At 37.2% G+C, this 24156-nt stretch overlaps 2 protein-coding genes across 3 annotated transcripts in view; both read left to right on the plus strand.

Moving 5' to 3' along the window:
- LOC110116929 (slit homolog 2 protein-like) overlaps positions 1-12476 on the plus strand; it is a 54875-nt gene extending 42399 nt beyond the window's left edge. For both annotated transcript variants that reach the window (XM_048653347.1, XM_025746409.2), the window contains exon 2: positions 10923-12476. In XM_048653347.1, coding sequence (XP_048509304.1) covers positions 10923-12476 — 1554 coding nt within the window. The remainder of the gene's footprint in view (positions 1-10922) is intronic.
- A 111-nt stretch (positions 12477-12587) lies between these two features.
- On the plus strand, positions 12588-15938 carry LOC112694896 (broad-complex core protein-like). Its single transcript, XM_048653348.1, has one exon. It carries the CDS (start codon positions 12588-12590, stop codon positions 13143-13145), a length of 558 nt encoding a protein of 185 aa, XP_048509305.1. The 3' UTR covers positions 13146-15938.
- Positions 15939-24156: the final 8218 nt, after the last annotated feature.

A 24156-nucleotide genomic window follows, 5' to 3' on the forward strand; every position in this document is an offset into this window, starting at 1 on the left:
TTCATGCTTACGCACACACACCCCGTCGTATAAGTGCTAAAAAAAAAAAAAAAACAAAAACAAAAAGAAATAACAAAAAAATTAAGAAAGAAACAACGAATTTTGCGGCTATTACAATTCGCTCGGTTCGCAAAACTCATCAAAACTTTTTCTCTCACTTTTTTTTCCTCCTTTTTTTTTCGTGTATGCATTCAGGTTGTTGTTGTTGTTTTTGTTCTTATAGATACACCTGATTCAATGAATTATTCAACATTGAAAACGAACATAAGTTAAACTAGAAAAATAAGCTCAAGTTTGTTGAACATTTTTGTAGATTTTCTCAAATTGAAATGAAGCTAAACCTCTCGTAAGTACGGGAAAATTTGACGTCGATGCAAATCGTACGTCGGACGCGTCGATGTTCCCCTATTTTCTAATCACCCCACAAACTATTATCGACTTATTGTCAGTACCCTGCAGTATAACAATAACTTTTTCGACCTTTTTTTCGGGACTGCGGGAGGGCGGGGTAAGGGTGGGACTGTAGGGTGCAATTCAGAATGCGGCGGTACGTTTCGTTCCGCTCTTACATCTGCTCTCTCCTGCTGCACACAAAGTATAATTCATTGATAACAACGGGTGGTATAAATGTCAATTCTATTGTTCCTTTTTTATTGCTTTCATTATTACCGAAACCGTCGTCGTTATGATTTTGGACGTTATTCTCGTCAACACCTGGAATTACTCTGCATTATTGGGAGTTTTGAGGAGAGATTCTTCACCGTCCAATAATATTATTAATTAATCGTTTTGAAAACAGTTGTCGATTAATTATTAATGAACGGAACGGTCAAGCGTCTGAATATTAACAACAAATTGATGTCGAGATGGTGAAAAAACATTTTTATTTTTGAAAATTTGAATTTCTTCGTACCCAACGATGCGTACAGTTCGTAGTATCTACCGTCAGCGTATACCGAGCGGCAACTTTCCCTATACTCCCTCCCCCTTTATTCTCTTCACCTCCCGGAATAACCCCTACGGCGTATGATATAAACGAAAAACCATTAATCAAAATCTACGTTCGTTCGGCATCAGTCGCGTTGTTGTATCGCTGAAATCAGAACAAACGTTTTGCCTGGCAGACACGTGCTGTGGTTCCCATATTAAAAGTGGATATATCATGACATACGTACATATGTATAAGAGTCGAACTATAAATTTACATCATACCTGTGGCTATACACGCGTCGCACAACGCACCCTCAAATATCATTTTTATTATCACCATCTTCCTTGTATACGGAGTACAGCATTTTTCTAGTCGCGTAAAAATACATTTTCATTCTTCGCACTCTGCACTCATTTTCGTTATTTGTTTAAAAAAAAAAATAAAAAAAAGAAGTTTTTTTTTCTATCCGATGAATATCATACCGATCGGAAAAGTTAAATAAACGGAGCAGACGGCGTCCGAACTGTGCGCCGCTTGTGCAGCAGATTATACTCGTATCGCTGCAGGAAGCTTAACGATCGGATCGAATGAATGAGAGAGATTTGTACGGGATAAAAGAAAATAAATGAAAGACAGACGGAGTCGGTGCGGATTGAAACCTTTGAAAAACCCGGAGGACAACTGAATTAGAAAATAATCGATTTTTAGCTCACGAGCCTCGCAGCGCGCGTGTGGACGAGCCTTCCTACGCTCCCGCAACGATATGGTTTTCCAAATTGAAAGAAAAAAAAAAGAAAAAAAAAAAAATAACACTATATAACGAGAATAAATTTAATATGCGTAAGGGTTAAAACTGTAGGCGCATAGCTGCACGTGATATCCTACGTATATCCTGACGTACACCAGAGACACGTATTACGTACCTTGCTTAAAACGTATACGTTTGTTCAGCGCGAAGTTAAACCCGATACTCGAATTGTTTGGCGGTGATAAAATTGATTATTGGCTCATGCTCCATGCTACTCCAAAGCTTTCTTGTTATATCGCCTTGTCGTAACTGAAACTACAAGATAGTATTCCGAGGGAATTGCCGCTACTTCTCCCGTCTTGCCGAATAGATACGTACGTACATAGAATCGACACGTACGTAACTAACGCAGGTACACCAACACCTGGGCGAATACATAGGTACTGACGTGTAATAACAGATTGAAACTATCGCTCAGGTCCTCTCGACACAATTCTGTAAGTACAGGTTTTCACTCATTCATCTACGACCATTTGGTCATTCTTTGATTTCGGGTACGTGAAAATAAGTGTTACCCAGTCCACCCTTTATCACGTAAGCAGGCTATGCACATGCCGAAGGATGTTGGGGGTTGATGTGCGAGCGTCAACCATACTCGCCACAGTGGTGCATACGCACACGTATTCGCGATATATTGTAATTACGATTATCGCAATTATTGTTATTATTATTATTTTGCAGCAGCTTTGAAAATACCCGGTGGAGGGAAGAGTGCCGCGGCGTAGCCGTTCCTAACGGACATTATTATACGGGGGGAATTAAATATGTACATTTGTAGATACGTTGTAAACACACATACACACACACACACACGCGTATACGTACGTACTTTGTACGTGCGCGTAAGTGTGCGAGGGGGAATTTTCCGTGTCCATCGTGGTGGTGGTGTGTACGCCTACCGAGAGCGTGTTATACCTGTATCCCGCGAGTGCGTCTCACTAATGATGCCGAGTTCATTTTCAACCTGGTAATTAGACGTATATCTACCCGTGTTTTATTACTTCAGTTTTCGCTGGAAGGGTGGGTAGGTTAGCTCTGTTGCGTGGGTAGTATGTACGCCGGGTGTCCTGCCCAACCACCACCACCACCTCCGTTACTACCGTATAGCTTCTTTCCGACGAGGCGCTATAGCTTTTTTTTCATTTTATTTCAGATGATTTTTATTTTTCCATTTTTTTTTTGAAGTTTTGTGTTTTTTTTTTTCACTTCATATTTTCATACACGTACGTGCGTGCGAGTGTGTGATACCTACGTTTTGACGCAGCGCACCATTGACCTACTCCAAAAAGCTCGGTTTCATCTCGATCTGTACAGGATGTTTCGATATCCGATAAAAAGATGATGGGTATTATTTTATTTGTTCAATTTTTTTCATCTTCAATGAAACCTTCGGATTGCGAGTAGAGCTTTGTCTGGAATATCTTAAACACTGTATGACGTTTTGTCGCGTAGGTGAACCTGTTGATTTATTTTCGCGCCTAAAATGGCGCACGATGTCGCAGCGTCTGAACGTCATATACCGCGGTGTGTACGTGCAGTGAGAATAACAGTAACCGCAGTAGTTGGACGAGTTTTAAAAATCTGATATTATTTAAACGCCTCGACTACAGATTCCAAAGCTTGATCCGAACATGAAAAATTGCAAAAGAAAAATGGAAAAACGTTGTTGTTTCTTTTGGTAAATTTTTTTATTCCGTTATATGTTCGCATTAATCAATCAACCGAAGCGTGAGCCTAATTTATTTTCAATTTTTCAAGCGAAATCATATCAGCTGTTACATATGCATGCTCGACTGATGTACATATGTACTCCCTGCATGTACATAATGAGTAATATCTCGCACGAAGTTTATTATATCTGATTTCCCATGAGATGATTATCCACACAACCGTGCATCCTATAGGTATACGTGTACGACGTAGTACATCGCATCATATCAAACGTAATACATAGTTGCCAATCTTCTCGTGCTCTTCAGTTTCCTCGCCCTGTAACTTTTGCAAAGTTGGAATATACGTGCGTATACGTGCGCTAACGTGTGTACATCTAATAAACTAGGGTGTGCGTCGGTACGTAACGCGGCGTGCTTGTGGCGGTAGAAATTTTGTTTGATCTTCGGACACGTTTTTCTCCACAGATACGTACACGGGATTTTCTAACAGCTAACGCAAATTCTTTTTTTTTTTTTTTTCTTACACGTATTGCGTTATGGCAACTGGATAAACAAAAAATCTGTGCATCTACATTTCGTAACCGTTGAAACTTTTGTAATTCGTTAAATTTTATCCTCTTCTGGATGTATTTCGGAATCCAAGATTCCGTGTAATTTTTTTTCATGTCCAGTTCGTTTTGGCTCCCTTGACGACGCACTTGATTGGAATATTTCTTATTCTTGAACACAAATGCTTAGAAATCTGAGTTTACATTTGATCTCAGTTATATTCTAATACATACAGAAATAGAGATATACCTATTTCTGTACTATAAACCGATTAGGGACGAATTAAATGCTTGTCTGTTGGCTAGGTTTTGCCTAATCTTGTTACTTAGCTGCATGTCCCGCAGATACGAGATACGAGTTCATTGCACCGGATCAGATATACCTATATTCGTCATCATCTCGTTTGTTCTGAATCAATTTAGCTGTGTAAATTTCCCTACTTTCCGGATAAGCGCCGCATAACGTATTATCTCCTATACAAATATTATTCATATCTTCTCAACAATCGCATCGTGATCCGACGAAATTAAAACAACTGCTCCAAATTCATTCCACATTTATAATTTATTTCCGACATATTTGTCGTAAATTCGTTTACCCTCACTTTGTTCGTCCAGATTTCGTCATTCATTATCTAATCAAATATCTGATACGATTTATCAGATCGAGTTTAAATGTGATTCTATTATTATGATTCACGCCGATACTCGAGTATACCTAGTCGACACGTTTCTTTTATCTCCGACAATAATTAAAGATAAAGTTTTTTTTTTTTCGCCTCTGAACAATTGTCTCTGCACGTCTGTAATTAGTTCGCTCACTTTGCACCGTTCGTTCTTTTCCTTTTGTTTGACTTGTTGTTTTTTTTTTCTTTTGGTTTTTTTTCCCCCTTATATGCGCAAGTCTATGTTTAGTTTTATTCGTAACTGGTCTGTGAATAGCGCACGTACCGATTGTGACTCACTTGCGGGGAAACTGTATAGTTAGTATGATACACAGTTTGTACGTCTTGTCGGTTGTTTTTTTTTTTTTTTTTTTCTTGTATCTTTTCGTTCTAACATTTTGACCTAATTTTTTTTCTTCTCTTGTTCAATCTTCTCCTTCTCATTTTTTGATACTATTTTTACGCTGCCTACGTCATCGGGACACCGAGTCATTTGAATGCAAAGATTATCCGCACGTTTAGAATAACAAGAGAGAAAAATAAAATGCAACAGAGTATGACTCATTTAAAAACATGTTATTCCAACAACTTTTGTAATATCAAGTTCAAGACTCTCTGGATCGGATGTTGAGTTGAAGAAATACTTCATCCGTTCCGAGGAACGAATCAATCGAGTTTCCGAGGATGTCGGACTAATTGAGTCGTGTGTCTGTATTTCATTTGATTTCGTTGAATTTTTTTTTTTCATCACAAACTAAAAGATCTCGGAAATTGTCTTCGTTCCAAGATTGGAGTACAGTTGATGTATGTATATTTTTTTTTTATCACATATGTATGTATTTATACATGGTTAAACTTGATATCCTGGCACCGGTAAAATATATATATTCAGTTTGAGTTAAACATTCATGCGCGTTGAACGCTGCTTACATTGAAAGTTATGCCTTGGCTGTCGGCCAGCTTGTTGACGGAAAACTTTTTCCCACATTTTTTTCTTATTCGCCATTTCTTTTTTTCTATCCCCTTTTTTTTTTGTTGTTTATCATCAATTTTTCATATCATTCCGTATTACACGGCATACATTTCGTTACTGCCTACCAATTTGTTTTTTTCTTTTTTCTCTCGTCAACAAATTACATTACATATATCAAAAATTCTCAAAAAAGTTGGAAATTGTTGAACAACCGGGGAATCGGGATATTTTCGCGATCGAAAGTAAAACCGACTCGCTTTGAATTTTCTCGTAAAGAATGAAGTCGACGTATAGGTGGAGATGTAATTCGTAGCAAACCATACGCGTATGTGCGTCGTTCGCCCCATGCATTCGGTTTATGGTATAACATGTACAAATATAGCCCGACTGCTCCGACTTGCAGGATGTGCTATGAAATTTTTTTTTTTACACTCGCCGCAGCTACTTCTGTTTCTTTTTTTTTTGTTTCTCTGATTCTTTTTTTGTTCTCCCCCCGGTGCCGCTGTCCGATATCCACGGGGTGTTGGTTGGTAACCCTCCGACGTCGCATCCTTGTAACTCCTCGCCTTATATATATCTACCTACCATGTGGTTAATTTTTTTCATCACCTACCAACCAACCGACCATAATACACGAGCAAATAACCATACACCCCACACAGTTTGACTGCGGTTGTGTCGCTATATATATTATTCTATATACGTATGTGAACTTATGTGGTACACATACGCGGTGGTGATATCCTCGTTTATGTTATGACTTACAGATGCTCTGGATATGGACTATAGATCTGGTTCAAAGTACATAACTACTGTTAATTGAGACACTGGTTATATATACCAAGTTTTTCAAATTCTTCTCTCAACGATATTATGTAACCATTGAGTAACGAGTAAATTTTCTATTAATATTGAACGAGTACGTACCTGACTTTGAATTATACAGCCGAGTAAGTAATCGATATCACGATTCGAGTTGCCTTGGACTCTGCGTATAAATCTTTGATAATTATTACCAACCGAAGCGTAATATATTAGATATTTATAAATTTCCACGCATACGTGAGGAGCTACGGTGTTAGGTCGAGGAAAAATAATTACGTCGTATACGTTTAATATTGTTTGTTAATCTGTAACAGGTTATATAGGTGTACTGGCACATTTGCAAATTCATTATTACGTAATACGCTCCAAACTGACACGTTGATCGAATGATGCGTTATAAATTGTAATAATTAATTAGACGTTTATGCGTGTACCGAAGTTAACTAGAAACGATACACATAAACACGCACGTACAGAGTATATTCATACGTACATACTTGTGTATACCTATACCCATTCCATCTATCTCTGCGTAATGGAAGTTTAGGTAAACTTGACTCAATCAGGCGAGCTTGTCAACTACCGTTGAACACCCTTTAGAATACAAAGTTGTATAGCACATCTATACGTATACGTGGTACATAGGCTGTGCCTATGTATTAATCATGGACTCATATTACATGATTCATTAACACGCAAATCAACATTTATACAGCGTTACGCGGCTCACTTTCAATCTAATCGCGGCGAAAATGATACTTAAAAAAGAAAAAAAAAAAAATAGTTACTTCGATAAAAAAGAAAAAGAGAAATGAATTCCGAAGGAGAAAGAAAACGATCCTCTGTTTTGAAATTTAGTCTACAGCGATCTTTCGCTGTATACCGTAGAGAGGGTTTTGAATAACGCTGATTGCATAGCCGCCGCTGCCGCTGCCGCTTTTCCATACCACGCAGCTCTGAAAGTGAGTTTAATGTTTTCCGTATCTCTTGGTACATTATACTGTAAGGTAATCGCTGATAGTCGTGCAAAAGTCTCGTCTCTTAGCTCCGGGACGCGTTATTACCGTACGCTATAGACGGGCGCGCACACCAGCTTACGGTACAGGTTTTCTCTTATACCTACATAATTACGAGATGAGAATGTTTTAGCTAGACAAAGTCGGTCCGGTTAGTCGGTCGGGACCACGTTAGGTTGGCTTTCTTCGTCGCAGGTATACAAGTTGGACATGATGCACGTGTGTTCGCGCAGGTTACACATATTTTCCACGTATACGTATATATATATATTGTTCGAATCGCAAGCGTGACGTCCGTGACGTCATTCCGGGTAGGGGTACGTACGTACGTACGTACGTATACGTGCCCGGAGCGCGGTGCCATTATTCATTCGATACAACGTACCGCGCGGAGAAGACCACCGCGGCCGCGGCGGCGTCTCTACCTCGGAGCCTCCGATATACATATCCGTCCGTGTGACGATGTACACGAGTTCGTCGTTCACACGTATAATGCATATGCGTACGTGTGTGCAGAGTACGGGTACGTTACCAAGCTCAGGAGCTACACGACTGGCTGAGACTTTTATCGGTTCCAAGTAAAAGATATCGCTGCCCTTCTTATATTCTTTTCTTTCCAGTATACTTTTCTCTTCCTGCAATTCCTTTTCACCTATAATTTACATACCTTGTACTATACACGGTATACGTGTAACGCGGAGGTGTGCTCGTGTACCTATTTTACTTTTATACGGACGGAGGGGAGTGGTGGATACCTAGTTACCGAACACACGCGTTCGTTCGTGCGCTCAACTCAACTGTGTATCGCCGGTTCTGTTTAGTCTGCGCTTCTGTTTCTGGTCATACGCGTATGTACAACGTACGTACGTATACACCGGAGTCATGCTCGCGAGCTTTACGGTATTATCACGCCATGACGTTCGGTGTGTGTAGTTTTCTAGGTGTATATATATATATATGTATATAGACGTATACACATATAGTGATATGGAAATATATACCATGCGACGTTTTACAGAATCGTAAACAGAAAGAGAGAGGAAACATGCATGCATGCGAGGATCTCTGCCTGCTGTTCGCTCATAGGGGTGTTTCGTTGAATAATTGATTACTTCTTTAAATATTGAACGGCTTTTCTTTCGCTCGGAGTTACGAAAAACAAGTACGATAAAAAGGAACATGAAAAAGAGAAAGAAACAAAAATTTGTATAACATCTATATATATTTTATGTATGTACACACGTACCTCGTCTACCTGTATACGTATATATATATACCGTACTTGATGTACGCACGGATAAAAAATAGTGAAATATTTAGTTTGTTTGTCGTACCCTGCAACCCTCGACCGCGGTAAGGAAACGAAAGGGAGGAAAAAAAATTGCTGCGTACGCGTCATGTGCGATTCCATACAAATGAATTAGATATATATATATACGCATACATATATACCTGGTGTATTATAATTCACACGCATACGCAGTGCGTGGCACGTACCGTGCGATTATAGTTAAAGTATAGGGGTAACGGTGATCAACGGTATTCGATTACAAATCACGTTCGTATCATATATGGTTTAGTTTATTTGGAGAATTTGAACGTTATTTTGATAATATTCTGCCTCCTCTTTTTTCAATTTTCCTCGCTTGCTGGAAAAAAAGAGAAAAAATGCCTAGGAATACGTATAGCATGTGATAGGTATTTTTTTCATCATTTGTTATCCAAGTATCGTTGTCTTTGGTTTATGACGTCGAAATTGAGAAATAAATCAAAAAACGTTCCTCCGCCGCTCAGATAAATATGCAATAGTATCGGGATACCTGAACCCCATACGTATGTATTCATATTTGCAACTTGATCCCCCGTCACGTCCACGCTTCGAATGTATATAGAGAAAAAAGAAAAATGTATATGAAAAAAAAAAATAAAAAAAATGAATGAATATCGATGGCGTGAGAATTTTTATGTAATATACATAAATATCGACAAATAGCGCGGATAACCGTATAAATCCGATAAGGATACATATGGGTGAGGAAATAGGTATAGCAGGGGATGGGGGTATGGTGATGGCAAAAAGATAAGCAGCCTGGATGTTTTCGAGATATCAGTGCCGCCGTGGAAAGAGAAAGAGAAAGAGAGAGGAAAGGATGCTATCTGACGGCGGCTGAGCTGATCTGTCTATGAGATGGTGGTTGTGCGGTTTTTCCTCTTTTTTCGCCCCGAAACCGCAATATACACAGCTAAAGATAACTAGAGATACGCCATAAATATATCAGCGGCTTAGAGGCTCACAACATCATCTTCTTCTCTCTTATACCTCTGAAACCAACCCCGTTGCAAGCCACCGCGCAACACCCGGAAGGAGGAGGAGAAAAGAACAAAAAAAAAAAAGCAGAGAAAGAACAAAAAAAATAACAGAGGAGACGAGGAGAGTGAGATAAAATCGTAGCCAGGTACTTTGGCCGAGAGTTACTACGATTATCGCTTTCTCCTCCATTTCCTTCTTCTTCTTCTTCTTCTTCGTCCCCTTCTCCTTCCGTAGAAACTATATACATTTGTTTGAGAAATCTCGCGCTACGCGGATCGTCAAAAGTCGTGAAAAGTTGTCATAAACGATATTTGAGTGAAAAGGGAAGAAAAAAACATTTTTAAACGCGTACATAGGTATATATATATATACCTATATATAATACTTTTTTACTTTGACAACCAACTCTTCCTCAACACTCGTGAAAACGAATACCGAACTAACTCACTTCCATCCTTATCGTATAGCTCGCGGTACTTTTTTTGGTTTTTCTTTCCGTTATTTTCTTTCCTTCTTTTTCTGTTTCACCAACCCTCAGACTTTTAATCAACGATGGTTTTACGCCGCTTTCTTTTACCACTTTACTCAAAGAAACGCCTACCACTAACCCCCTCGTCCTCTCTTTTTCACCCCCGAGGCTCGGAGAGACTGCCGCCGTTTTCTTTCTCTCTTTCTCTCTCTCTCTCTCTTTCTTCATTTTCATATTTTTTATTTTTCATTCTCTTGCGGGGAAAATCCTGCAGCTAACCTGCAGGCAACCGTGCAGCAGTTATAGACAGGGGAAAAGCTCGATGTATTCGCAGTCTTATACGGAAAGAAGAGTTAGCTTGAGCGAAAAGATTTAGTATATGGTGGATGGTGGGGGGGGGGGGGGAAAGAAAAAGAGTAGGGGAGGAGCGAAAAGCTAAAGCTTAATGTGTAATTACTTTAGCTTTTGCAGGAAAACTCTGAAAGGGGGTAAGGTTTTTTGGTCAAAGAAAAGGAAAGAGAGAGAGAGAGAGAGAGAGAGAGAGAGAGAGAGAGAGAGAGAGAGAGAGAGAGAGAGAGAGAGAGAGAGAAAAAAGGAAAGGGAAATAATTTTACTTGACTACTTTTTTGTTGCTTTATGACGTTGAGTCGGGTTTTTACACGATGTAACTAACGAGATATTTTTTTACTTTTTCATGTTTCAGGTTTCCAGACGCTACGACGTTTCAAAAGTTCACCTGGTACTCTTATTTGCGGCGGTTTTGAACTCCGTTGAAATAGCCGCTACATTTTGCCCGAACGGATGCGACTGCGACGATGAAACTCTGGTCGTTTCGTGCGTCCAGGCCAATCTGGATGTCATTCCGATCGCACTGAATCCAAGTATACAGAGGATAGTGCTCAAGGAGAACAGAATAAAGATCGTCGACGCAGCCTTCCAGTTTTACGGCGATCTAAGAAACGTCGATCTTTCCAACAATCATCTCGTCACGATACCGAACAACAGTTTCGAGGCGCAGAAACAATTGGTTGAACTTCATTTGAAGCACAACAAGATATCGGCACTAACGGAAAGAACTTTTCAAGGGCTGAAGTCGCTCACGGTACTCAATCTCAGAGATAACTATCTGGAAACTTTGAGAAATGGACTATTTACATCGCTCACGAAATTGGAGGAACTCGATTTGGGACAGAATAGAATTTCGAACGTTGATCCCGAAGCTTTTCAAAGACTCGGATCGTTGCGGGTTCTTTACCTCGACGACAATCAACTCAGGGGGATACCGTCGCCCGCTTTAGGACCGCTGAACGCACTCGCGGAACTTCATATCGGACTGAACGCGTTCTCCTCGTTACCCGACGACGGTTTTAACGGCCTAAGTCGACTCGCTGTTTTAGACGTTACGGGAGCCGGACTGGATAACGTCAGCGACGGTGCCTTCAGGGGTTTAAATGCCCTACGTACCCTCAAACTGGGTGGTAATAAACTAAGGGAAGTTCCGACCAGGCAACTAGCAACACTTCCCAGACTCGAGGAACTCACCTTGGGTCAAAATGATTTTACGGCTTTGAGAGCCGGTGCTTTTCACGGACTGTCAAACCTCAAAAGGCTCGACGTATCGGGAGCCAAAGTACTGACGACGATCGAAAGCGGTGCTTTCTCGGACAACGCGAATCTCGAGTGTATCTCGTTGAACAGTAACAAACGTTTGGCCAGTATGGAAGACGGCGCTCTAGCCGGCCTTCCGAATCTTCGACACTTGGTACTCAGAGATAACGCCTTCGCCAGTTTTTCCGAATCCCTAGTCGCCTGGGGTGAATTGAGAAAATTAGACCTCAGTGAAAATCCCGTGGTATGCGACTGCGGTCTTCTGTGGCTCGCCGAGGTACTCGCCGCGCGAAACTCGAGTCCGGTTGTTTGCGCAGCACCGAAAGACCTGCACGGTAGATCGCTCAAGGGTATGGCACCCGACGAACTCGGCTGTGCTTTTTCCGACCCGAGAAAACAGGCGCTCTTGGCCACCCTCGGAGGTGCCGGTCTGGCGCTCTTCGCCGGTTTGGCTCTGCTGCTCCACTACCGTTGCAGAAGAAGAGTACGCGATGCCCTCAAGGATTACAAAAACAGGGCAATATCGCGGAAGGAACACGAATATCAGAAGACGTTCTCCGACGACGAGTACATCGTTAGAGCCGCTCACGCGCAACAACAGGCGCAAGTAGCCGCGGGACTCAAACCTATACCGGTTACCGAACTGTAGCTAGAACTTAGGGCGGCAAGCCCCGGGAACGGAGGCGTTTGGTTTCTTCCACACGGTGGAACAACGCCAGCCGATGGATTCACCTACATAGACGGTGAAACTGCTAGACAAATGCGTCGGCCGGGGACGCTGCCCTGCTCGGGTTCACAAAGATCGTCAAACTCTGGGGTGATAGGCGGTAGCGGCGGTTCCGCCGTAACTTCCGGTATAATAAACGACGGCGTCGGTGTTGCCGGTAACGTTAATATGAACGGTGGTACAACGCCGAGGATACACTTGGCTAATCATTCGTTAAGGAGAAACAATCATCAGGAAAATCACAATCATTCTCATTCGCAACCCCCGGCATTACCGGCGAGAGGGGAAAGTTCCATCGACGTATCCAGATCCAGACTACAGAATGGCATACCTGGACACCCGCCGCCACCCCCCAGGCATCCACCTCCCTGTAATCAGTCATCGTATCCAACACTTCCGGTTAACGGACACACGCCCCATCATCATTATCATCACAGAGAAAGGGAGAGGGAAAGGGAGAGGGAAAGAGAGAGGGAGAGAGACAGAGTCGAACAGCATCATCATTACCACCAGAAGCACAGAGACGCTCTGGAACAGGACCTTCAGGATCACAGGGACAGAAACGGGATAATCGGTACCTACCGTGCATGAAAAAATCATCGATATTGATTTCGATTATATATTTGTCCAATAAATATGAACGCACGCGACGATCGTCGCCGTTACTATCCCGTATAACAATTGAGAATATGTAGAAACATTTTGACGCGTTGAATTTTTTTTTTTAATGAAAAACTGAAGACTGAAAAAGCATACATTGAAACAATACGAAAATTAAAAGAAAAAAAAAAAAGAAGAAGAAGAAACAAATCCCCAAAGAAAATAGATGACGAATAAATTAGAACGGAGTCCGAGCAGCTGATGAAAAATTCGGAAGAGATTCAGGGTGGACTGACCGGAAATTAGCTGAAGAAAAATAATAAGTATGACATAAGAAAAAACGCTGTCGTTATTCGAGCCCCTCGCCTCTCCTATATACATATACGTGTGTATATATAGGTGCGGAGGACCGCGAAACTATGAAAGTGTCGTTATCGCGACGCGAGTGTCAGATGTGCCAATAGATCCCTGGGATTATCTGCGGACCGGAAATTCCACGAGGGAATTATGCGGGTCGCGGGTGTCACGATGCCGCCACACTAACGTTTCTTCAACTCCGCGATATCATGAACGCCAATTAAAATACGGAAACGAAAAATAACGCAGATAAAAGAAAAAAAACAAAAAAAACTAACGCGATATAAACCTACGTTCTTCGTTCGATTTGAAATATCCAAAATCTATCAATCGACGTTACGGATATAAACGAATAACACAATATTGCAAAAAATATTGAATGAAGCGAACTGAATCGTCTAGGAAAATGAAGTCGATTTTAAACTAATTTTTTTCAAATTTACGATAAGCAATCAGACACTGTGAGTGAATTCATTTTAATTTTTTATTTATTCTTTGTTCTCTCTTTTCGGATTTGTTTTCCAATTTTTATTTTTACGAATTTTCGTATTTATTATCTCGATACAAAATATTTGTAAGTGAAACCAAAAACGTAACACGAACGAAAATTAAAAGGAAAAAAAAGACTTTGTAATATATATATACGTCTTGAACTCAAAACAAATTGCATGAACAATTTGATAAACAAAACGGAAGAAAAAAAGAACAGGAGAGATCCAATATAGATATATTATATGTATAGATACATTGTGTATTTAAAAAAAAAAAAAACTCGTGTAAAATAGTGGAAGCAAAAAAATTGACGGAAAAAAAAAATATTATACATATATTATATATGAATTCCCCCGGTAAAATGTAATATAATGATTATTATAATAACAATAATAAGATAAAAACTATGAAATAAAATAAAAAGAAGAAGAACAAGAATCTTATATAAATGAAGATATGGATTAAAACATATATTAAAATAAATTAATAATTTAGTAATAATATTAATTATTGACGTATTATGATGTATAGTATATATTCTTAAATATATAGATATATATGTATATATTGTATCGTGGTGCGGCTATGCCTCAAATAAATAATATGTCATTAATAAATAGGAAATGGAAAGTGGAAAGAAAATTTCTCGACTGAAATAACAAATTTTAAACGAATGCCCACTTCGTAAGATCTGTAATCGTGAAAACGATTAATTAGAATATAGGTCGTAGTCTATTTCTCAATCAATTGTTTTCACAATTCAGCTTCCAACCGTTTTGGATAATTTAGAGCCGAGGTAAAAGAGGCGAAACGTAACAATATATATGAGTATATACATACATTATATATATGTACATTCTGTACAATTGCTATTTATTCTAAACGGTCGACCTATTTTCTAAAAAAACACCAATAATTGTCTAGTATGGCTGATTATTAATTATGACAATGACGATGATGATGTGAAAGGGGATGTTGTATCATATTATGTAATAATGATTATAATGATAATAATGATAACAATAGTTCTTAGGGTAGATCGAGACACTACATTTCCCTGCAGAACACACGATCATACATACGATACATATTATATACATGACGTACATTGATTGACCACATAAACATATACCCATGTATGATATATGTTTTTATTTTTTTCTTAATCTTTAACACCTTTCTTTTTTTTTTTATTTAAAAATCGGTTTAGTTAAAAGCAATCTGATATATCCACAATCTTTTCCTTTCCGAGCCAATATTAAAATTGAAAACGATTCGGTCAGTGTTTGATGTAAAATTGATCTTTGGACGTGTGCAGAGAATGCTAATATCATATAGATAAATTGATATAATTTTTCTCGGATATTGCACTTGAAATCTGTACGTATATTACACACGCGATAATATTTGTGGCAGTTTGATATTATACCTATGTAGATAGAACTGGTATGATATTAAAATGGCCAAGATTATTTCTTGGCTTGAGTGTACTCGGTGGAATTCCATCGCCATCTTGGGTGAGAAAAGGTGATTGCACCTTGGCTGCTCCGAGAGACCCATAGAAAGAGAGAGAGAGAGAGAGAAAAGAGAGATGGAGGAAAAGGATCGAGGAGTAGGGAGAGAATTGCGATCGGTGCTTTACTTAGATCGGAGGAAATTCGATCCTTTTTTTTTTTTCACCCTTCTTCATTATATTGTATTTTTCGAAGTGCTTTTTGTCTATAACTTCCACCTTTTTTGACCTTACTTCGCACGTGTCTCGTTTATCCCAACGATCGCAAAAATTTTCCATTTTTTCTTATTTTATTTTTTCCTTCAAATTCGTAGTTTTCTACTGTAATGATACACGTATCTACAAAATCTATAATACGTATGAACATCGGTGGTTGAAGGGAAGAGGGAATTTAAGCCTGTTGAAGATATAAGGGAGAAAGATACATCTCGACAGGGTGGAAAAAAAAAAGAAAAGAAAAACCGCTGACCAATCGTTTTCAATTTTTATCGTGAAACCCCCACAGCAGATATTATTCTGGCTATAAAAAATAAGAAAAAAATCGTATGATTCTTTTTATTTTTTTTTATACATTTTTCTCTTTTTCAAATAATATAGATGTTACACATATATTTCATAAATATTCATACATTTGAGAAAATAAAGGAATAAAAATAAAAAAAACTATATGTACATCGTAAGAGAAATTTAATAAATCCATAGGATATACGGAGACGAATAAGACTAAATTAATATTTCGTATTTATAGGGTGCTCAATGGATTAGTTTTTTTTTTCTATTTCGACTTTACTTTTCTTTGATCTAGGAAATCGTTCTAAGACGATGTAGATGAATGAAAAAAAAAAGGAGAGACAAAAAAAACAAATCCATAACATAAATAAATTAAAACTTAACGTCGTCAGATCAAAATCGTACTTTGAAAATGATCGAATTCAACGCACGCATCGGATTTGCGGAAGATATCGATCATTTTTTTTATATTTTTTTATTGTTTCTATATTTTATTATATTCCCGATTCTTCTTTCTTTTCCATACTTGATCTCATACGTAATCAATAAAATCACAAAAATATAGACACACGTACTGTATACCTTGTATAGTATGTAAGTCGTCACTTGAAAGAATTCGCAAAAAAAACCCTTTGAAATATAATAAAATACCAATAAAATAATTTATCATGGACTATTACCATTACTATTGATAAAAGGAACAAGAAAAATTGAGAAATACGAAAAGAGTAAAGGAAACGGGGAAAAAATCTTTCATCCGATCTCGTTATTACAACATTGTATGATATTTGTGAATATTTTATAAAAACAAGAAGAAAATAACTTAAACTGAAAAAAAAAAATGATCACAAGGAGGAAGAAGAAATCAATTCAAATTAAACATTCGAAAATAATTCTTTACGTCGAGCATTATTATTGAATTATTATCGTTATACCTAATTATTATTATTATTATTATTATTATATTGCCTAAGAAGATATATTATATGATAAATTTTCTTTGTATAAATTTCATGATTCATTTTTGTATAATGCTAGTCAACCAATCGAGAGTTGAAAATGTACGAACGAATCGATGTACAAGGAAGACAGAAAAAGAAGAGAAAAAATGAATCCCATGACAAAATTCCAAATAATAATGATAATAATAATAATAACAATAATAACGATGTAATAATATTTTAACACACTACACACCTATACATATAGATACATGAAAAAAATAAAATTAATTATTATTAAATCATGGTTGTACAATATTTATTATCCTTGGATATTATGTTGATATTATTATTGTGATTATATTATTATGTAAACTGATGACCTGATCGATGAACAAACTATATTTGTATAATTTGTAAGAACTTGTATATTTTTTATTCACACGTGCAGCTTTATAATGATCTTGGAATCATGCGGGTTCTTATCATCGTGATTACTTTGGTATCATCCACACATGTAATGCACCGTGGCGGTACATTGTTAAAAAAAAACCTGCAAAATTTTTTTCAAATTTCGCCTCTCCTTTTCAGTTCGATATCTTTTATGTAGGTACACAGCACTTATGAACCGGAAACAGTTGAACATTAAAAAAAAAAAAAAAAACAGAATAGGGGAAAATATTAATGAAAAAAGATACGTATATATTGTATATCTAGTTAAATATTTACATGTAATTAATTATTTGTGTAACATATATATGAATCATTGAAACACAAGCCTTATCGACAAAAGCAATATACATTCACCGAATAAACCTGCTTAATCTCGATAACTATTTTGAAGAAAGAGAACCAAAAGAAAGAGTTGACGAAGATCCAATATAAACGAAATGAAATATATAAAGAAAATGGGGAACCATTATATCGATGTTGCAAAAGAAAAATCTAATTCTTCACAATTTAATCAACAGAAGAATCAAATATGAAATGAAAAAAGAAAAAAAACCTAAAAGCAAGATGACGTTAACATAAACCTATCGCAAAGTTCATCAGTGTTAATAGTATTGTCATATCTCTACAGCTTTTCAACATGGCTACTGCTGACTCTCCTACTAGTCCTCCTTTTTGTATGCGTACATTAAAACGAAAAAAAGAGAAAGGAGAAGAAAAGAAAACACGTATTCACGTATATTATAATTATAAATGCATACAAATTAATTGAAACGTATAAATCAATCTGTCCCAGGCCTATATTTATTATCACATCTAAATTTTTCAGATCAATTTCAATGTCAATTGTAATATTTATACGTACGACAAAAAAAATATGTATGCACATTGCGGTCTGCACTTTCATGCGGGTTAATTGAACAAATTCATACAAGCCACTACAGAAAATAATCTAAGAAATGCAAACGTGAATTCGACCTCGCATTACAAATGTGTGCATATTATGAGGTATCGTTACACATAGTAACATACATCACATACGTATTTATCTTGATTTGCAACTGAATCGTATACACCTGATTCTTTCGATTTTTTCAAATTTTGTTTTACATTTATTACGTATTTGTTTTTTTATAATCATTCATAGTTTTTTTTTTTCTACTCCTTAGAATAATTGAATAATGTGACAAAATGCGGCCAGGGTTGATAAGGAGAACTAAAAGACGACAAAGAAAAAAATCCTAACAAATTATAAGAATGAAAAGCGTGAACCAGATGGAAGTGAAAATGAATAAAATTATGTATGTCCAGAGCCTAAAGTCTCACTGATATACATATATAGTACATATATAAAACATGAACGTGCGTACTAGGGTGGTTCTTATTTGGGTCATTTTTCAATTTTGTTGCTCCCTTTAGCTCAAATGTCTGCAACTAAATAAAAATAATTGGTCGCAAAATCTGGAGCTCGTAGCTCAATTCTAAGTGGTCTCCCAACGTTTACCTCAAAAACCGCATGTTATTTGAAAGGGAAAATTCGAAGGCGTTGGAGGACCAAGCTCCAGCTTTCGCGAGCATTTCTTTTTATTTACTTACCGACATTTGAGCTATAGGGAGCAACAAAATTAAACACTGACCCAAATAAGGACCACCCTAGTGCGTACATATATGTATAGGTATTACATGCGAATAATTGTTCATTTTGAATCGATTCGGTATAAGACTGCAGCGCGCGTATAACTTGATCGACGACATGTAAATAGTTTAAACTCTTTATAATTAACTACGTAAATACATATATATGTATATATATGTATGTATGTATATGTATACATTATATGTGTAAGCGGATGGAAAAATTATACGAATAGAATGACGAAAGAGGGAAGCAAGAGTTTGAATAACAATAAATATCTGAATCTATATCTCATCCTTAATTTTAAAAATCCACTTTCATTCGATAATTTTTGCGTTAAATGAATAATGAAAAAATGGAATAAAATATATGTATACATATGTATTACCTGCGGATGATCTGACCTGACTGACCAACTGAAAAGGCAATAAAACTAACGAGAAAATAAAATTGAAAGACGAGAAAAAAAAAAAAGTAAATTATATCCTTATACCTAAATACCTTTTCAATTGTTCTTTCATCTCAACATTTATAGGTATTATATGATATAAATATGATACATAATAATAATAATAATAATAATAATAACATATAGATAGATATATATATATACACATATATCTCAGCATTATTTTGTACATAAATAACTTTATCAACAGATATTCGAAAATCATCAATAAATCTATATATAAAAAAAGCGAAAAACGAAAAAAAAAACAAAATAAATAATTGAAAAAAAACGCTCCTCTTATAATTCACCTCATTACGAATGTCATCATACCTGTATACGTGAACACGAGTTTCAGATTTGAATAAAATCTAATTTTACGACCCTTACCTTCCGAGATAAAATGAAGAAAGAGGAAGCATGAAAATGAATCGTTTTCAGCCAGGTAATTGTATATTCTTGACGTAGTTACCTACATGTATATATTATAGTTCCTAGAGTGTAGTGAGAAAAAAGGAGAAAATACTTATATCTGCAGGGGAAGATGAGGATGAGGATGAGGAGGAGGAGGAGAAGAAAAAGTGAATACAAACCCGCAAACCGGATAACGCCAAAATGATGAGACCGTTGTGTCTCTTAGCGGGTTATTAAACTGGGATCTGGCTCGGAAATTCTCGCCATTTCCGCGTTAGCTGCTTCTGCGTCTGCTTTTACTGGTGGTAAAGGTATGTTGGTTGTTAGATTTCCTCCTGCAGGTTTTAGTGATAAAAGCTAGTTTTGAAACATCACAAAAAGCTCTAATTTATATGCAGTAATTACAAAGCAAAATGCACGCGGCGCTCGAAAATAATCCCCCATTGCTCCATGCTGACGTTTATACAGCTTTGCAGTTCGTCGCGTGAATCTAAATGCGATTTATCTACATGGAGAGCTGTATACATATGTGTTTGTATCGTCTGAATATTTATGACTTTCAGGTAGAATTGATGGAAAAATGAGAATAAAAATAAAGGACAACAAAAAACGCGAATCAGTTCTGCTAACGATTCAAGATTCAATTACAACGCATTATTAATAGACAGCTTTATATTTTTTCAAATATGTTCTTTTGCTGTTGATATACATTCGCATTATAAGTTTCAATTCCGCGGCGTATCAATTGATATCTCCTATACATATGTATTAAAATACACATGTGCCTACATAAACATATGTAAATACGTAATATCGTTATATATCGTCGGCAACATTTATTGTACCAAGGGATTTCTCTATTTACGGAAACTTTGATCCAATATTATATGCAGATATATACACGTTATGTATACATAGGTATATACCTATATTCATATATAGAGTTATAAGGGTTGCGAAGGGATCTCCGGATCTCGCAAAAACCTGTTACGTTAATTACCATCTCGTTAATTACCGTCCCGATTATTTCACTTCCGCACGAGGGATACAGGCAGATTCGTATGCATATATATACATATGTATATTCGTAGGAAATTTATACCAATACATATATACATACATATTTAGGGCCATTTCTAATTCCTGTTCAAAAGTTTTGCTTGAAATCGACTAGAATTTAGTCGTTCCGTTGCGTATACTTTGCACCGGGTATATATCAAATGGGTAATTATTAAAATTTTCACAATTGATAACGTGAAATTGCTTTTTGGCGAAAAAAATCTGCTGATCTATGTTATCCTGAGATTCCGTGGGTTTTTTTTTTTCTCTGGTTTGGCAAATTATTTATTCGTTGCCGTTCGTTTGGCGGCACGAAATGACGAGCGGTGATCGTTAATAGACGTTGAACGTGCGGATTCTCCGAGTGATTTATAATAGTAAAATCATATCTTTGTGTAGATGTGAATTACGGGTGGTACCTATACGTATTATATGTATACATATGAAGGGGAAACTGGGTAAAGGATCTACGAAATTTCAGAGGCGCTGCAAGCTAAACTTGTAATTACTCTACGTACGGAGGAGAGGAGAGAATATATAGGAAGTACGAGAGGACACCGACGAGAAGAGGAAGATAGTACAGAGTAGAAATTAGTAATTGGAAGTAGAAATTAATAGTTAGTCGGAAACGCGTCGCGCACGGGAGAACTCGAAATTCACATTGTCAGCTCAGTCGTCCGCTCCAGAGTTTCTAGTATTATACATCCAAATGTGTGCTATATATCTCCGTCAATTAGTAGCCACCAGCGGATTCGACGAATTTTCAAAACTACGTTGCGATAATGATTACGTGTGTGTGGCTCGATATGAAAAATATACTCGCCGCTCTCTTCATCGTTACCGTCGCAACCCGAGAATAAATGAAGAAACGAAGAAGAAAACGTAACGTCGTCTGTCGGAAATTAAGGTAAATTAAGTTGTACGAAATGACCTCGGAACGGATATACTATATCAAAAGTTTCACATGCGGATCCTTAATTCCTGCGGTTTTGTACCCGCGCAAATATGGGCTGGTCCTGGTGGTGATGGTGGTGGTGAACCGCTAATATATATGCAAATGAACTATTTGATAAATAATTCAGTTTTCAGTTGAGCGTCGGGTTAGGAGAGGTTACGATCTGCAGCTGTAATTTACCCGAATTAACTTCACCGTTGAGTACATATCTAACAGAAATGCTAAAGCCCAACCGACTCCAAACTTACTTAGTCTTTTATTCCCATATATTTTATTCAAGATTTTTTATTATACGTCATCCTCGAAACCAGCTGGCTTTATTCTTGGGGAATTGAACGAAAATAAGAAAAAAAAAAATAAGAAATTTCTCCTTAATTTTAAACTCTGAACGAAAACCGCAGTTTTTGAATGCGTGCTTTTCATCGATAGAATGAAATCTATAAATTTTTACCGCACTCGAGAATTTGAGTGGCCGTAATTATAATGGTCCAGATTCAGTTATATTGGAATGAAAAAAAGTTTTTCCAACAATCGACGTGGATGCTGTATATGTCATCTGCTGTACTGGATTCTACGGAGACATATATACGTATAAATGCTGTATTAGGAACCGCAACCAGATCGAGTGAAATTCAGTGGAGTACGTAGATAGCGGGTACGTGTATGTAGTATACCCGGGGAGGTATGGGTAAGGTAACCACTCGACTTGAATGGGCGCATAGTTTGGTTCGTATGAGAATAGTTGCGGACGTCTAGTGCCCAAATCAAAAGCCCGCGAGATCTGCGGACGCAGGGCTTCGCATTGCAATATCGAATTCAAGAGGTCATGGATGCAGGCTCAATACTTCCGATTGATCCTATAGAGACCCCATATGTACTGCACCGTGCAACACAATTTACGCGCATTGTATATCTATATACCGTCCCACACAGTAATATAATATCTGCGTTTGAATAGATGAATTCTGCAATTCAAGTTCAGTATTCATTTCAACTTTCGAATAAAACGAAAAATCCGATTCGTTCGAATGCGAAGTTAAAAAATAAAAGAAATTCGACCGAATTCGAAGACGTACGAGGATATTTTCTTCATACAAGTATCCGGAAAGCAGCATGGGGTTCCCATCTTCATTCCGTTAGACGACATATGTTTCGATTTTCTAATAATTTATAAAATTTTGAAACAGTATTCTCTTCTTATATTCTGATGTCGACGAATTTGGGTGTTTCCCTTCGGCTCAGTCAATGCTAGGCAGATTATTCTTAACTTTATCCTACATTAATGAAGTATATAATAATATTTTATTGTTTAACTAAAAATACAAAGTTGTACAATAGGAGTTCGGTATCTATAAGAATTAAGATAGAAAAATGAAAGGCACGCAATATAATAAAATGGGTTTATACTGTATTACCTACTACCTACGGAATTTTATATACTCTTTTCAAACTTATAATTTACTTCAAGTACTTTATGAGCCCTTTACAGATCTTATAATATATTTTCCATATTCTATAAATTTTTTAATAGTTCCGTATTGACAATTTTCTATTATGCTGAAAAAATCAAGCTCGGAATCGTTCGTAACTGGGAGCAAGCATTCCACTCTTTTTTGTCCGTAATATTTGTACTTAATGAGCATGTGTGGTAAACTGTTTTCTTCTTCGCAGTAGAAGCAAAAAGATGATGGAATGCTGCTCAAGTCGACTAATTGCGAGTCAGAAACGATTCTGAGACTATTAACATTTAACAATCTGATCTGTGCAATTAATTGTAATTTTTGTAGGGACAGTTTCATTCTTAGGTACTTCTGCGGCCCTCGAATTAGGCGGATATCAGAATACAATATTAAGCTACTGGAATTTCTGTATTTATCCAGATCTAAATTATACATATGTATAGTTTTCATACTCTGTACATAGAGACTGTTTACATGCTAAGACTGAGGCCGCAGATCTATTGTCCCGGAACGCGTTTTTATTAATAGGTTCCAAAAATAGTTTGGTAATTTGTATGGCCCAATTATGCAGAGCGCCAGCACCTATGCGATTAATGAATGAATGAATAAGTATTTATTGCATCAGACAAGTTTAATGTGAGCGGTATTTATCTGTAGATATTCCCGCCGTCGAACGGATGCATCGAAACGATCAGCGCAGCATCATCGGGGGGGCAGCATCTTATGGACCAGCTAGAGCACTATCTCTGAAGCAAACCACGTAGCTT

Source organism: Athalia rosae, chromosome 3, assembly GCF_917208135.1.
Source record: "Athalia rosae chromosome 3, iyAthRosa1.1, whole genome shotgun sequence".
Classification (NCBI taxonomy): Eukaryota; Metazoa; Arthropoda; class Insecta; order Hymenoptera; family Athaliidae; genus Athalia; species Athalia rosae.